This window comes from Schistocerca nitens, chromosome 6 (genome assembly GCF_023898315.1).
Source record: "Schistocerca nitens isolate TAMUIC-IGC-003100 chromosome 6, iqSchNite1.1, whole genome shotgun sequence".
Lineage (NCBI taxonomy): Eukaryota > Metazoa > Arthropoda > Insecta > Orthoptera > Acrididae > Schistocerca > Schistocerca nitens.
In genome coordinates this window covers 568912129-568929909 of record NC_064619.1, presented here as the reverse complement: position 1 = coordinate 568929909, position 17781 = coordinate 568912129, and the positions used below count along the sequence as shown (strand labels likewise).

Below are 17781 nucleotides of genomic sequence, written 5' to 3'. Positions count from 1 at the left end.
TGTTTTTGTGATAAGGTTTTCATTTACACACGTTTCATCTGCTTTTCCTTTATTATTATTACTATTTTTTAAATCTTTATCTAGCTATCAGCAACCATTCCTCAATCCTATCTCCCACTTCCATTACCTCCTTACCCCGGTCAAGCTGCAGAGCCTACTCAGCCAGTACTGTAGTGTTTCGAGAATTTGGTGATGAATGACCCGTAGACTTCGACTTGCAGATATGTCAATCACTAATTTATTTTAATCAAGGTATAGTTAAAAGTGATAACAATATGAAAAGAATAGATTCTACTTATGACCTAAAGAAAGCATTGAGTCGCAGACATTCATAATGGGAAAAAAAACTGCTAAACATTTAAGCTTTCTGACAGAAAAGTCATTCTTCCGAAACAGAAATCATACACACATTCACAAAACCAACATCTGGACACCCAGAGACAGTGACCGTGTGTGTGTGTGTGTGTTGCACTTATATGAATGTGTGTGAGTTTTCTACTTTGGATTAAGGTCTTATTTGTCCAAAAGCTTATGTGGTGAGTTGCAATCTATCCTTTTCATATTGGCACTATTGTATCCTCAACTTCCCATTATACTTAAAAGTGACCTTTTCATTAGTGACTACACTAAAAATTTGTTCTATTTTACATTGCTGGCTCAAGAAGAGATGCTGTTTATAAATACATGTCAATATGCATGCCATAAGAAATAAATTTAATTGTTATTACTTAACTTTTACCTACAATTCACTGTAATAACAACCATGATGAAATAATTCTTCTGAACAACTGTTTGTAGATTTACCTTGAAAGTACCAAAACTCTCTTCCAAATCTGCATACATGGACCACACTTTCAGGGATTTATACAACCGCATTTGAACAGCTTCTGATTCATCATGATAGGCAACCTTCCTGGGAGGCATCACAGTTGCTTTCTGCATTAATTTCAGTGCTTCCTCAAAATTTCTGAAAGGCAAAATTGGAAATGTTTTAGTTCTGGCATGACTGTTTCAACAAATTTGGCAATCTGTTTATAGGCCATCTTGAGGAATCCATTCCAGCTATTCAGCTACTTAAGACATTTAACTTAATCCAGATTTACTGATGGCATCTTCACAATTTGTTTCATTGGCTCTTTACTCCACAACCGAACATCTACTTCTACATCTATTTCACCTGGTTCTTCTCAATTCCACAAGCTACTTATTATACTTTCATGCCAGTTGTACCCTCCCAAATGGCTCCTTAAACACCTTTGTCCTCCATTCTGACAGTTGTCATTTATTCTACAACAAAAAGTTTCTCACTTTCCAGAGCCTTTACAAACAAACAATACCCTATACAGACAGTCAAGAAAGAGATTCACATGACATTTATACCTGTGATACCAACAGACCTATTGCCTCTGTGAACCAAGTACAGACTAGTGCTCCCATTATAAACCCATTGCTTATAAACTTAACCCTTTGCCTGGGCTTTAGCTACCTTTTATCTTGCTCTTTTTGTGTGCTCATTTCCAGTCTCAAATGCCATTGGGCTATTACTTGACAGAAGAGCAAGAGGAAGAGGAAGATAAAAATAGATTATACAAATTAGTTCTTTATCAATAGCTAAAACAAGGACTAAGGCACAGCTATCGATAAAAATGGTAGAAAACAAGGGGAAATGTTAAATATCAAGCTACTGGATATCTATGGTGAGGAAGAAGCACATGGGAAAATTTTTTAAAAAAATATTTATCTACAGGCAGTAAAAGGAGAATTCTGTAACTGTTAATTTAGAACAAAGAAGGAAAAGGCTCAAGTAATGCAGCAGAAGAAGTAAATCCACAACAAAGTTTGGAAAAAAATTCCCTTCTATTTTAATTTTCCTCTGTCAACCCTACTCTGATTATTCCGTGCTTCAGCAAATGATAAACAGGCAAAACTACTTCAACATGTTAGAATAAAAGTTAAAACATTTTGAATTAATAATAGGACCACATAGAGAAGCTAATGTAAGATACAAAGAAGAGGAAAAACACAAATCGTTTAGCATGCCATTTCCTTGGTCAATTATAGCACATTCAATGATGACAACATAGCATTCAGTCCAATCTTGATAACAGTGACAATGAATATTAGTTTTGTTTGGTTCTTAATCTGCTAAAACAAAAATCTGAATCATGAAGTATGCAGAAAGTTCATCATATTGTGTGACACAAGTCCATTACTTTCTGTATCTTAAGCTGATGAGCACACAAATTTTTACAAAAACATTGAAACATAAAAATATTGTCAGTACAAATTATTTTACAATTTCTCAAAATATTCTCCTTTAAAATAATATTCTTTGAGGTGTAACTTATCACTTCTATAAAGTGATGTGTTGCCCAACATCTACCTAGGCAACAAATGATGATCGCGATAGTTAAAACTTATAAATGGTTACATAGTTTGGAAGCAAAACTGCCTGAAGGCTTTGTCATTGATTTTTGCATGTGATGTGAATGGAAGCTGCACATCTATGAGGTGGGATGGCAAACTGCAGTATTAACATGAGTTGCAGTACCTGCTGGGCATTGAGTTTATTCCATGTATCCACTTCCTGGCTCAGAGAACTGGAGTGCACCACCAAGTAAAGAGAGCACTGTGGCAAATGCAGATTACATCACAGCAAACAGAAGATGAATTATCTGTCAAATCATTCTTGTCAGTCAAACGTCAGATACAGTTTACATGACAATGTACAGAAAGTTCTGGTTGAAAATAATAAATTATTTAGGAATAAAGGAAAATCCAGGATGGAATGTAACAATATTATGAAAAGAAAAGTAGCCACTCACCATGATGTAGTGGAGATGCTGAGTCACAGATAGGCACAACAAAAAGACTGTCACAAATAAAGCTTTCGGCTAGTAAGGCCTTCATCAAAAATAGATGTCACACACACACACACACACACACACACACACACACACACACACACACACACACGTGCAAATGCAACTCACCCACACATGACTGCAGTCTCAGGCAACTGAGGCCACAATGCAAGCAGCAGCAACAGTGAATGATGGGAGTGGCAACTGGGTGGGGGTAAGGAGGAGGCTGGGGCAGGGAAGAGGAGGGATACGAGGGTAGGGATGGCGGACAGTGAAGTGCTGCAGGTTAGACGGAGGGCAGGCGGGAGGTGGGGAGGGCGGTGGGGGGGTAGCAGAAATGAAGAGAAGTAAAAAGATTGGGTGTGATGGTGGAATGAGGGCTGTGTAGTGCTGGAATGGGAATAGGGAAGGGGCTGGATGGGTGAGGACAATGACTAATGAAGGTTGAGGACAGGAGGGTTACTGGAACATAGGATATATTGCAGGGAAAGCTCCCAGCCGCACAATTCAGAAAAGTTGGTGTTGGTGGCAAGAATTCATATGGCACAGCCTGTGAAGCCATTGAAATGAAGGATGTCATGTTTGACAGTGTGTTCAGCAGCAGAGTGGTCCACTTGTTTCTTGGCCACAGTTTGTCAGTGGCCTTTCATGCGGACAGATAGCTTATTGGTTGTCATGCCCACATAGAATGCAGCAGAGTGGATGACTGGTTTCACATGTAGCTCTGCCTTTGATGGGATAGGTTATCCTACATAGCATCAATGTTTTTGAAACAACGATTGATTTTGGCCACATTTCACCAAATTCACTGCTGGAGGAAGCATGACTATGATAAAATTTTGCAAATCAATTGTAAACAGTCTTTTCTCAAGATGAATAATTAACAGTTGTTGAACAAAGCAACATGAGGCATTGTTTCTGAGTTAGGCCTTTATGAAAAATATAAATAATAGTACAACAGAAACCTTCACATAAAAATAACATTTTTTTTCAAAATACTATTTCTTTAAATGCTCACTGCACACAAATGCCCAGCCAATTTCTGAGCTCCAAGTTTTAACAATAACAAGTGACCTATTTTAAAACAATAGTAATGTTGTAACTCAATAGCACTATCTAGTGATTTATTGTAAAAACTCAAAGGTGACCCTCATAGTGAGCTAGCTTCATTTGATCAGCAAGCCTATATCTTCGTTATTTCTACATACATGACCACATATTTAATTCAGATTCTGCAATCAAGGAAAATTCATCTTACTCATGTCTGATTTCCATTTCTGCCCATTCACACCATACTGATGCCAAGTCATCAACTTTACTGTATGGAACGTGTGTAGCTTTTTCAAAAACAACTCTTGCATCATCGATTTGGCCATTTTCTTCATAAAATTTAGCAAATGACACCCAAAGTGTATGCAATTTCCCTACTGCAAGCTTGGGGTCAACTGTTTGGACTGCTTCTGTGTATGTGTTTATTATCTGAAAAAAAAAGACATTTAATTAGTAACAGTGATTATATGCCCTCTTATTTCCAAGTTCCTCCTCAAAAACATATAAAGACTGCAGGCACAAATCACTTCTAAAAAATGCAATGAATCTTGAAAGTCCAACTGATTTTTCCCATGAAGTACATAAATTGTAAGCACTGTGCCACTTCAATTCAGACATGATAGAATAACAGACCAATGAGTAAATTTGGATTGACAATAAGCTAAATGAAAAATAAAATAAATACTATAATTAAAAACTACATGTGGGTCTCTAATCACACTAGGGTCTAGGTGACATGTTCCTCCTTCCAAATCTCATTCCTCTTTCTCCTCTGAGGAAGAAACTAATGCTTACAAATGCTAGAAATAGTTTTTTTCATTTTTAAATGTGTTTTAACTGCAGTACTGGAATTTCAATTTCTGAAGCTAAACACATGCCAGCCACTCTGTCTCCTTGTAAATTCTTCAAGCATGCACACTTTTAAGATATATCAAATTGAGTAGCCAATATTTTTATACAACTAGACAGCAGTATACACTGATTTCATTATGACAGTAATGACATAAAAAATTGCCACACATAAATATTATACCAATCCTCAGAAAGAAGGTCTCCCAGTTCCTTGAAGATGTTGGAGGAGAGGAGCATGCCTTTTTCCACTTTCAAAAGCAGCCCACAATGATTTAATGTACTTGAATTTGGCTATTGTGGAGATCAGGGAAAACCCGTAATTTCATACTCACATTCATCAAATAAATCTCCGATAACTCTCAGTGTAGAAGATACTGCCATCTTGGAATATGTGTTTTACTGCTGTGGACAATGTTTGCCTCACCAAATAAACTTGCTCCACTAAAATACCTTGACATAACATAAAAATCTTTTCTTCCAATGATAGTATGGAACCCACTGAAACCCACAATTCTCTGCCCAAACCAATACACAACTTTAATCATGCTTCACAAATGGGAGAGGGCAGACTGGATTTTATATTTTCCCAGGTATTTTCAATACCCAATCATGTTCTGAAGTAAGGAAAAGTGTAAACATATACTTATGAGACTTAATTATGTATTCCCATTAGTTGGTAGATTATGTTACAGCTCCTTGGACCACTGAAGCTGCTTCTTTGCTTTCACCTTAAGTACAAGAGGTTTGGAAATAACATCTCTACCAAAAATATCCCACACAATGGAAAGTTCAGATTTGAATATCAACAATATTATGAAAAGGATAGACCTACTCAGGGTAAAGACGATACTTTCTGTTGCCAACAGGCACAATGGAAAGACTGTTACAAATTTGATTTCAGCCAAGGCTTGCTTAGCAAAGGAAAAATCACACACACACACACACACACACACACACACACACACAGACAAACATACATTCATTCACACTAAAAAACACACCACATCTCTGGCCAAACTGTAACTGTGTCGCATCAAATGGAAGTAGGAATCTGGAGTGGGATGGAGAAGGAGGGATAGCAGTGTACAGGTAGTGGGAGAGAAATCAACACTGCCTGCTGGAGCATCTAGGGACTACATGGTGGCAGGACAAGGCAGCCAGGCACCGTGTCATTAGGTTATGGAAAAGGGGGGGGGGGGGAGGGAGGACAGGAAGCAGAAAAGGAGAAGAGTAGAGAAGAGGGAAAGACCGGTGGGTGTGTTGGCAGAGAGTAGCAACAATGAGGGTGAGGGATTGAATTGGGAGTAGGTAATAGGAAAGAAGGGGGTGTAAACTGTTGGGTAGAGGGTGTGAGGGCAGGAGATTACTGTAGGTTGGGGCCAGGATGTTTACAGGAGTGTAGAATGTGTTGTAAGGATAGCTGCCATCTGCGCAGTTCAGAAATGTTGGTGGTGGGGTAGAGGATTCAGATGGCCTGGGTTGTAAAGCACCCACTGAAATCAAGCTACATGTTGTGCCACAAGGTGGTCCACTTTGCTCTTGGCCACATGGAGTTGGTGGCCATTCATCCTGTTGAACAGCTGGCTGGTAGTCATACCAGCACAAAAAGCTGTGCAATGATTGCAGCAGATCTGTTATATGACATGAATGCTTTACAGGTGTCCTGGCCTCTCCTTGAGTAGGATAATCTTGTGACAGTTCTGCAATAAGAAGTGGTAGGTGATTGGATTTGACACGTCTTGCAACTGGGTATTCCACAGGGATACGATCCCTGTGGCAACAGTTTGGTATTGGAAGTGCCATAGGACTAGGATGTTGTGAAGTAGTCCAGGAATGGACTAATATGTTACAGAAGTTGAGTGGGTGATGGACATCACTCATTTCAGTGTATCATGATGGGTAATCAAAGTCCTGATGAAGGATATCTTTCAGTTGTTCCAGTCTGAGGTGATATTGGGTGATGAAGGAGGCACACCTCTGTAGCTCAGAATTGGGGTTGGTAGGAGGATTGGGGGTGTGTGGGGATATGGTACGGCCTTTGTGAGACCTTCTGCATACTGGCAAGGGAATTCTTGTCACTGCAGATATGCCATCCCTAGGTGGCCAGACAGTATGAGAGGGATTTTTTGGTGTGAAAGGGTTGGCAACTGTCAAATTGTAGGTACTGTAGGTTGTTGTTGTTGGGTTTAATACGAATAGAGGTGTGGATGGAGCCATCAGAGAGGAGTTGGTCAACCTCCAGGAAAGAGCCACACTGGGTTGAGGAGGTCCAGGTGAAGCGGTTGGGAGAGAGTGTTGAGGTTGAGAAGAAACGAGGGTAGGGAGTCTTGGTCCTGAGTCTAGATCATGAAAATATCATCAATGAACCTGAACCAGATCAGGGATTTGAGGTTTTGGGCGACTAGGAAGGTTTCCGCCCTTTTTTCCCATATTTTTCTACACATTTTGCGTATTTGTGAGTTTTGTGCATATTTTTAATAGTTGTGCATATTTTTATGTATTTGAATATAATAGAGGGAAACATTTCACGTGGGAAAAATATATCTAAAAACAAAGATTCTGTAACTTACCAAACAAAAGCGTTGGTACGTTGATAGAAACAATAACAAACACAAACACACACACACAAATTTCAAGTTTTCGCAACCCAAGGTTGCTTCATCAGGAATGAGGGAAGGAGACGGAAAGACGAAAGGATGTGGGTTTTAAGGGAGAGGGTAAGGAGTCATTCCAATCCCGGGAGCGGAAAGACTTACCTTAGGGGGAAAAAAGGACAGCCACATAGAAGTTTCAGTCCAATCCAAAGGTCATTGGCCCTCCACCTCCTGTCTTTACCAAGGCCAACAAGGCTAAATTTGGGTGGAGGCCCAATGACCTTTGGATTGGACTGAAACTTCTATGTGGATGAGATTTTAGTGAAAAAATTAACAACAGTGTTCTGGGATTGTTTCAACTCTGGGTTTAGTTGAGTGTTGATAGGGAGTTTTGGGGCATGTGGCAAGTTGAAAAGTTCAGCTAGTCAGGTTTGGGGTGCTATGAGGGGTTGAACCCCTTGCACTCCAGTACCTGGAAGAGCATTCCAGACACAACCACCATACGCTACCCAGTTCGTTGAATCCTACTATCAACTTGGGGAACCACTATCCCACCATTATCCTACCCATACCATTCCTCCTCGTCAACCCCTCATAGCACCCCAAACCTGACTAGCTGAACTTTTCAACTTGCCACATGCCCCAAAACTCCCTATCAACACTCAACTAAACCCAGAGTTGAAACAATCCCAGAACACTGTTGTTAATTTTTTCACTAAAATCTCATCCACATAGAAGTTTCAGTCCAATCCAAAGGTCATTGGGCCTCCACCCAAATTTAGCCATGTTGGCCTTGGTAAAGACCTAACCTCCCTCTCCCAATCCCTGCAACGGAAACACTTATTCACCAGTAATCTCTCCAACACAAGCTAACCTAATTCCAAAATCGAACCCCGCCTTTCCCAGTTCATACTACCTCCAGGAATTTCTTACCTCCACCTTGGCCTCACCATCTTTCAACATTTCACTAGAAGAAAGGCTAGCCATACAGAACCTCACAACTAATCCTTACATTATCATCCTGCCAGCAGACAAAGGTTCCACTACTATTGTTATGAACCGCAGTGGCTACCTGGTGGAATGCCTCTGCCAAATGTCGAATTCCATCTATAAACTCTTCCACAGTGATCCCACCCCAGAAGTGCAACATAACATCAAATCCTTGCTTGAATCCTTAGGCCTCTCACAGAACCTCTTCCAAGAATCCACTTCCCTCCTCAACCCCTATGACACCCCATACACCTGCCTTCTAGATACTCCCCAAAATCCACAAACCCAACAATTCTGGACACCCCATTGTAGCTGCACATTGTGCTCCTGCTGAGAGAATTTTGGCACTCATTGACCAACATCTCCAATCAATTGCCTGAAATTTAGCCTCCCACATCCTTTACTGACTCTGTACCATCCCCACTGCTTTACCTCCAGGATCCCTAGTCATCACTGTTGATGCCACTTCTCTATACGCCAACAGTCCTCATGCCAATGGCCTTGCCACTGTTGAACACTATCTTTCCCAACATCCTTAAGACTCCAAACCCACTACCTCAATTCTCATACATGTTTCTAACTTTATCCTACATTACTAACTTTAACCTAACACACGACTATTCTTTTGTAGGCAAGATATAGGCACAAGCCTGTGGCACAGCTATGAACATCAGCATGGTATCTTCCAATGCAAACTTGTTTATGGGCCAGCTAGAGGAAATCTTCCCAGCATCTCAAATCCCCGAACCCCTGGTCTGGTTCAGATTCATTGTTGATATCTTCATGATCTGGACTCAAGGCCACGACACCCTATCCTCATTCCTTCACAACCTCAACATCTCTCTCCCATCCACTTCACTTGGTCCTTCTCAACCCAGAAGTCCCTCCCATATAGCTTGGCCACCCTGGGATGTCATATCTGCAATTATAAGAACTCCTTTGCCCAGTATACTGAAGGTCTCACAAAGGCCTACACTGACAGGCACTATCCCCCAGATCTAGTCTGCAGTTAGATTTCCTGTGCCATATCCCCAAATACCCCCCAATCATCCCTCCACCCCCAAGAAACAGCTAAAAAGGAACCCAATATGACTCTGGACTGGAACAACTTAACCACATAGTTTTTCAGGGCTTTGTCTATTATGATGCTCTGATATGAGGGACATCCTATCCAAGATCCTTCTCACCCCTCCAAAATTGGTGTTCCACTGCCCACCCAACCTCCACATCATTCTAGTCCATCCCTAAACCACTCCCAACTCCTTACCACAGGGAACATATTTTTGTGGAACACCCAGGTGCAATACCTCCCAAATGTTGCACCCAGCACTTCCTATTCCAGTCCTGTCACAGGCTTATCCTATCCCATCAGATGCCGGGCCACCTAGGAATGGGGCCATGTCATATACTAGCCCTGCTGCAGTCATTGGACAGAATTTATATTGATATGACTGCCAAACCAGCTGTCCACCAGGATGAGTAGCCACCAACAAACAGTGGCTAAGAGCAAAATGGACCACCCTGTGGCACAACATGTAGCTGAATATGACATGCTTGATTTCAATAGCTGTTTCACAACCCAGGCCATTTTCCCCTCCACCAGCAACTTTTCTGAGCTGCACAGATGGTAGCTACATTTACAACACATTCTCCACTACCGAAAATGTCACAGCCTCAACCTATGGCAAACTACTGTCCCCACACCCTCCACCCAACAGTTTCCACCACCTCTGTCCTTTCACTTCCTCTCAATTCATGCCCCGTCATCCTCATTTTGTGCCGCTGTCCACCAATGCACCAACTGGTCGTTTTCCCCTTCTCTGCTTCTCTCCTTTCTCGCTCCCTGCCCCCCCTCCCTCCCTTCCTGACAGCCTCCCAACACTGTGCCTGGCATCCTTGTGCTGCCACCATGTAATCCCTGCATGCTCCACCAGGGAATGCTGACTTCACTCCCTCTCCCTTCTCCAAAGTACTCCAGACTTCTGCGTCCATTTTATGCAACACAATTGCATTCTGGCTGCACTGGCTGGAGATAGCGGTGTGCTTGTTTTGTGAATGTGTGCTTGTTTTCCCTTCTGAAGAAGGCTCTGACCAAAAGCTCAAATGTGTAGCAGACTTTTGTTGCTCCTTTCTGTAACTCAAAGTGTCATCTTTACGGCGAGTAGCAATTTATCATTTCCATAACATCAAAAATATCTCATACACACAGTTACCATTAGACTAGTTTCCCTAGATGTGCATTAATTTCAACAATCACTTTTATGTTGACAGTAATCATTTAAGATCAAAATCCGGTCTTCTTTTATGGTGTTTATTGGCAAAGCAAACTCACGGCCTTAAGGGGAACAAACTTGGTCATGTGACAATGTACAGCCATGTGCTAGTTCAAAGTAGTGCATCTAACTGCCTAACAGAGCAAGCACTTAATGTGATCGTGGAAACTGCCTTTGTGAGCAGCCACAGTGGCTTGCTGTTAATGCCACTAAATTTATCAGTGATCAGGTGGAGGAAGAAATAGAAAAAGTGATGGAATGAGCAAGAAAAATGTTAAAGCTAAGTATGTCAATGGTGCGCAAATTACGACAGGATGGTCATGACATTGTGACGAGTGGAACTGAAATATTTAACCCAAAGGAAAAACAGCAAAGTCCACACATAAAAAATGCCATTGATGCCACGGATAGGTAAGTCATTGGGTAGCCATTTCTTGGATGTAATTAATGTTACAAGAAAATACCTACTGTACAAGAACATCACAATTTATGTTGCACAGAATGGATTTCAAAGTTAGCAAACAAAAGGGAAGACATGGAGTCATGATGGTGATTGGAGAATGGACTGAATGGTGATGTAGTTTAAGGTACCAGCTATGGCACCCTAATACCGTTCACTCTGGAGGGCCTTCACTCAGCAGACATTGTCCTCAGAAAACAGATGAGAAAGAAGTGATCAAATCTGAACTTGAATGTTTACAGTAGCTAGGAATAATCACTCCAATCATGTCAAGCTCACTGGGTCATTTCAACCGTTATTGTTCATAAACCATCTGGAATCAGTAGGATAAGTGGCAAATTTAAGGTCACTATCAATGCTCAATCACAGATTAATCAATTCCTCTGCTGTGCCAGGATGGACAACTGCCAAATTTGGCAGGTAGTCACTACTTTTCTAAATTTAACCTTTCTAATGCATACCTGCAGTTACCCTTGGATGCAAACATGCATACTATCTTCATGATGAACATGCCTTTTAGACTATACCATACAACTGATTGCATCAGTGTCGTAAGTACACTCTCTATTTGGCAATTGTATTTAAAACAGCTTCTGCATGGTATCTCCCAGTGCATTAAGTACTTATATGACATCATGAAGAGGGCCACGAGGAAGCAACATCTTGTCTTACATGCTTTGTTTGATACGCTCCAGGCTCACATTCTTAAATGGAGATTAGAAAAGTGTACTTATATTTGGGAGATATAGTAAGTAAAGCTAGTCTGTGCCCACTATTGGATCATGGAGAGGTAGTAGACAAACTGCCAGTTTTCTGAAATCGTGAAGAACTCTAAGCTTTTCTTGGGAAAATAAATTATTGTGGAAATTTTGTATCCAGGGAGGCCCACATTTGTCACTCACTAAATATTTTTTTTTTTAAAGGGTGCAAAGTTTATATAGTTTGACAGCAGCAGTGAAGGGATCTACCAAAAATTACATAAAACATAAAAAGGAATAGCGAAGTGAAGATTAAAACTTTTTGGACAGCTTTACCAAATGAAAGTGGGCAGACTAACCAACCGAATATCCTGTATTTCTAGCAAAAGAAGTCAATGATTGCCTAAACCACACATACAAGGACAGACTAGAAAGAAACAACATCAAAGAATCAGAACGAACAGATGTAAGCTCTTTCAGAACTATACCCTTTATTTAAAAAGGTACTCAGGCAGGGAAAAAACAAGAACTGGGCAGAAGAAAGATAAAAGCAACATTGAGAGAAGACGAAGGAGTAATGGAAAAAGAAAACAACAAGAAAAGTAGAAGAAGTTAAGCTGTTACATGATCCCAGTTTGTAGTGATGAGAAATAAAAGACCAATGCAATGAAGAAGCTTCTGGCTGCAATACTGAAAGAAGCAGTGTGGCGATACTGAGTATTTCATGTTGGTCACAGCTGTGAAAATCCCTCTTTTTACTTTATTTACTGAACACATTGATGTACATTTAATAGGAAAAACAACATTCACATTATATTTCTAGAGTGAGGCTCTTCTTTCTTGCTTCAAAGAGTACGTTAAGCTTGGCTTACATCTTGGGAAATTATAAGACTAGTATGTCATGAATGAATTCTAAATTCTGATTGGACACTTAGGATTGATACTGACTATAAGTGTGACATCTGCAAAAGTGAAGATTAACTACTGGAGGAGATTAATCATGAATTCTTTGCTTTTTAAGATTTACTCTTGCTAACAAAGTATAGAAGAATAAATATTTTATACCTCATGTGGTTTACCCTCATAGAGTTTCACTCTCTTGTGCCATTCATGAACATTGTGTGGATTCTGTCTGAGTAACACTGAATTCAGAAGCAGTAATCGCCGCTCCATAAGATGTTCAAATCGAGCGAGACGTAAATCGAGATCAATGTCATCTGAAATATACAGAGTACAACTATTAAATCATCAGTTCCATGACTTATTTTACAAAAAATATAACTGCTTTTATGCACTGAACATATACCAAGTGTGAATTGACTGTTTACAAATAGGCATTTAATTGCTTGAATAGTTATCAGGAGTAAAATGGCAACTAATGTTATACCCAATAACTATTAAGCAGATATTGCTTTGGGAAAGGCTCAGACAGTACATTAGGCACATAACTGCCAAAAACTTTCCTTTGCATCTGCACAACTCTAACAATTTACTGGATCATCTGAAATCAGCAACTGTTCTCCATCAACTCTACATCCTACTTGTCACTGTCAATCCCACCTAACTTTATCAACCATTTCCAATAAAAACAGCTGTGGGTAGATTGAATGATTAATGAAGAGGTACTGAATCAAACGGAAAATATTTATGGCATAACTTCACTGAAAGAAGGGATTGGCTGAGGCATCAAGGAATCATGAATTTGGTAGTGGAGGGAAGTTGGTGGGTAAAAATTGTAAAAGGTGACAAAGGCTTCAATACGTAATCAGGTTCAAATGGATGTATATTGCAGTATTTACACAGAGATGAAGAGGTTTGCACAGCATAGAAAATGTGGACAGCTACTCTCAAACTAGTTTTTGGACTGAAGACTATAACAACAACTTATTAATTATTATTTCGTTTTAAGACAAGAGAGAGACAAATAGCTAATAGGTCTTCAGAATCATAATAATGAAATCTTATAACAACATCTTCCAATATAATTCAGAGATAGCTGTCTCATGGAATCCAGGGACCAACAACAGCTTATCTTACTACTACACTGGTGGTGGTGCAGTGATGGTGGTAGTGGCGATACCAGCCTGCAGTAGCATGGAACTGCACTAATAAAATAATTACATTGTGTTTGTAATGTAGTTTGCAACAAATACATAAAATGTGTAGTTTTTACACAAAATTTGAAACTCACGGTGCTTCTCTGAAAGTTACAAATGGTTAACAAGCCTAGGAAAAATAAATTGCTGCATTTTCAGCAGAATTATTTTAACATGCTAACCAAAGCAGAGATGACAGATCTTTCAGAATGGTCACCATGCAAAGTGTGGGTGTGAAGGGGTTCCACTTAATATTGACAAAAAATGTGGGCTTCACTTTAGAATGGCACCCCCCCCCCCCCCCTCCCCAGTGTTCGGCATTTCCCCTACAGCCCTTGCTCAAAACTCCCACCACATCCACTCTCTCCATGCGTGCCCTGCTGATTTGCTGAGTGAGCATCTACCGGCCAAAGTATTTTGTGTGGACTCTAGGTACAGGTGTGCTGTTCAAATGCAGGTGTGCACTACTTTGGCTGTAGTGTCCTGACTTATGTCCGCTGTGTGTGGGAGGTGTAGTAACTGGTGGGTTATTACAGTAATGCGGCAGGCTGTTACGGGTTCTGTGCAGATAAGATTGAACAAAACTTATGACGGAGGGCAACTTTGAATAGTCTTCTCCCAACACTAGCAAATTTTACCCATTGAAATTCTTTCCTGCATTCCAGTGAGAATAATACTGTGCCATATTTAATTTGTTAGGGTCAACCGGTTCAGTTAAAAACACAGTCTAAAGTAAAACAACAAATGCTTACATGAGATTTGGACTTTTTCTTACCAACAGCAGCAACTCACAATTCTGTAAATGGAAAGCTGTTCTACAACATGTTCTTCAGTTTCCATTACTAATATGGTTTCATCTTATGACAACTGATATGTGAATCTACTTTTTTATGCAATACCCATCCCATTCCTTCACAGCAGGTGCCTTTCATTTTCTGTCCTCCAATATCTGTCTTCTTCCTTTATATTTATTTATTTGTCATACCTCCTGTTGATACACAAATTGAGCAGATAGACCTGCAGGAGAGTTTGTCATGTTCCACAAAAGGCAAGGAATGGACAAACTCTTGGACCAGAGGCCTTGGTGCAGTCTGCAGGCAGTGATGCTGGTCGGCAAGTTAACACAAGGTGACACACTGAAACTCGACAGCTGCTCAGCAATGATTTGAGTAAAGCTTGAAGAAGTAATTCAGGCCAGACTGTACACAACAGATTCAGTGAGCAGCCACTACCTAGAACAGTATCTGATTTTGGTCGATTTTTATTTAGTATTCGTACTCTGAGCTACTTATAACTGCATTATGATTGCTCATTTCATTGAATTAACTTCTGTTTTTGCTGGTGAAATAAGTAGTGACTGTTTTGCACTACAACTTTGGCAATGAGATTTCAATCAACCATAAACATGTAACATGGATGCGTGCTGGTAAAGGTGCTGGAATAGTAGCAACAGCTGTAGCAGTACACAAGATCACACTTCAGTAGCAGCATTTGGATATTTTGCAGAACCATTTGATAGCACTGGCATACCCAATTTTTTCATTGTTTACTGAAGGCATGGATGAATGAAATACTTATTTATAGCGAGCAAAAAATCACCTTCCATCATTAAAGGTACATGATCCTGTTAATCAGCATTTGCTTTTTTCCTCTTGGTCAGTTCCCTGTCTGAGCCATTTACTGGAAAATTACCATTTACTCAGATTTGTGAGGTGTTTTCAGAGTATTACAGCTACAAGACACATTTAATGCAAGGCTGTTAGACCGATACCTGTCAAAAAGGTCTCTATCAGTATTATACAGAGAAGATTGCTGATTCAAAAGATTTGGGTCGAAATTTTCACTTTGTGCTAAGTAATATGCACTGTGAACAATGTTGTGCCAACTCTTTCATTCATCAAAACAGTCCACAGGCTTTCAAATGAGCTGGAAAATTTGTTGCTCATACTGAAATATTCTGCCATTGTTTCTGCAGAATCACCAATGACTGTACCATGGCATACAGCATTTCGCAGCCAGAAATCAGACGGCATTCATCTCATGGCCCATAGGCGATAGCACCACCACCACTTAACAGCACAGGCGCGACCACCCGTAAGCCGCTTCTGCAGTAACCCCAGCAATGTCAGCCAGCGTACAAACACAAAATAGCAATCTACAGACTATGAGCTAATCAAGACATGCCATGCCACCGCGGGCTCACCAGTGGCCGGAGTACTCCTGCATGTACAGACTAGTTAAAATTGCACCCCCTGCCACGGACAATAGTACAAAGACAGGCTGTAGTCTTGCAAAACGTTTGGACTCACTCCTTGTAATTGCAGACTTACTACACACACTTGAAGTGACAGTGCTGTATGATTGTGATAGGGACTCAGTGTATAATTTCATCTGACTGTGTTTGTATTCACACTGTGTGTGAACTTCAATTGAGAGATTAAACTTGTTTTTCCACTCATGCCTCCAGTCTTCATTGTTCTGCGCTTCCTGGATGCAACAAATTAGTGGTGATAGAGACTGGTTGTTCGTTTCGATTTCGGTTTTGGTTTCCTTGGTTTCTACCTTGCTTCTGGTCAGGTGTCTCATAACCTCCAATGAAGGGGTCAGCGCGCATTTCTTTTCTTCTCTTGTTTTGTGCAAACGGCATTGGGGACATCCATTTGTTCCTTTGCATTTGTCTTCCTTGTTTCTTCTCTCCTTCTCGCCATGGCAGCTCCCCAAACTGAGGAACCTGTGTCACTCAAAGAGCTTTTCAAGTATCAATCAATGCAATACTCTCAGCAGATGGTGAAGTTGACACTGCTGTTGGACGACTGGCAGTTACTGCAACAAGCCTTCCATCAGCACCTCATCGAGGGTGACAACAGCAGTAGCCAACACTGATCGGCCTCGCCTTTCTGCAAGTTTGACGATGCCATGGAAGAATGGGATGAATAGAACGACAGCTGTTTCAACACTTTGTGGCCTACATTTCACAGGATGTTCAGTGCTCTTATTTCTTTTCTTGGGTTGGAGTTGACTTTTTGCACATCTGCATTAAGCTGTTTCTCCTTACTCAGCCGGAATCAGTTCCTTTCTCTGACATCGTTCATGCTCTTGATAAGTATTTTGACTCTCAGGTGTTGCTTGCCGCTGCTCATTATAAGTTTTTTCACACAAAATGCCAACCTTCCCAGTCATGGGTAACTGAGTTATGTGGTATGACCCGCACATGCAAATTTGTCTGATCTTGTAGTAAGTCACATGCTGACGCTACTTTGCGGGACACTATTGTTCAAAATGTAACCAATTCCGGCATCATGCGGAGGTTTTCAAGCTCTCATATCCTTCCCTTGAGGATGTCATTCGTATAAATGAGGCACAAGAATTATTTAACACTTAACACCACTGAGTTGGAGATGTCTCCCCCCCTCCCACCCCCTGCCCTCTTTATGGTTGCCCCCCTTGACACTCATCAGTCCCCTCCACACAGGTCGTCTGAGTCTACCGGTTACTGTAGACAACCCACATCATGTCCGCAACAGCTCCACCCCACTGGCAAGTAGCAATCCTGCCCTCAGTGTTACATTTTTCATGATAGGGATGCCGTCATTTTTGCTGAGTCAAATGTTTGTTTTGCAAGAAGGTTGGCCACATTCAAGAAGTTTGCTGCAAAAAATTGTACAGCCAGTCTGTCCCTCTGTCCACTTTCTGCTCGGAGGCAATGTATGTCAATCTGGTTGACTGCAATGATACTGTGTTCCTGCACCAGTCAGTTTCTGACGAGACGCCTCTGGTTGAAATCTGGTATAGTGTTTCCACTGCATGAGGGTCGGCTCGACTTGTCGGTCCTCCCCAGCAGCCCTCCTTGTTTATACGGGAACCAAATAAGCTGTGTATTCAGTTGCACATCTGGAACTAGGTT

General features: G+C 40.8%; 1 protein-coding gene across 1 annotated transcript in view; it reads right to left on the bottom strand.

The window, feature by feature from the left end:
* The window catches only part of LOC126262772 (pre-mRNA-splicing factor syf1 homolog), a 149654-nt gene that overhangs the window by 29471 nt on the left and 102402 nt on the right, over positions 1–17781 (bottom strand). Inside the window, exons 9-11 of the mRNA XM_049959588.1 lie at positions 12847–12998; positions 4123–4343; positions 805–967 (exon numbers count right to left, since the gene is read on the bottom strand). Coding sequence (XP_049815545.1) covers positions 805–967; positions 4123–4343; positions 12847–12998 — 536 coding nt within the window. The remainder of the gene's footprint in view (positions 1–804; positions 968–4122; positions 4344–12846; positions 12999–17781) is intronic.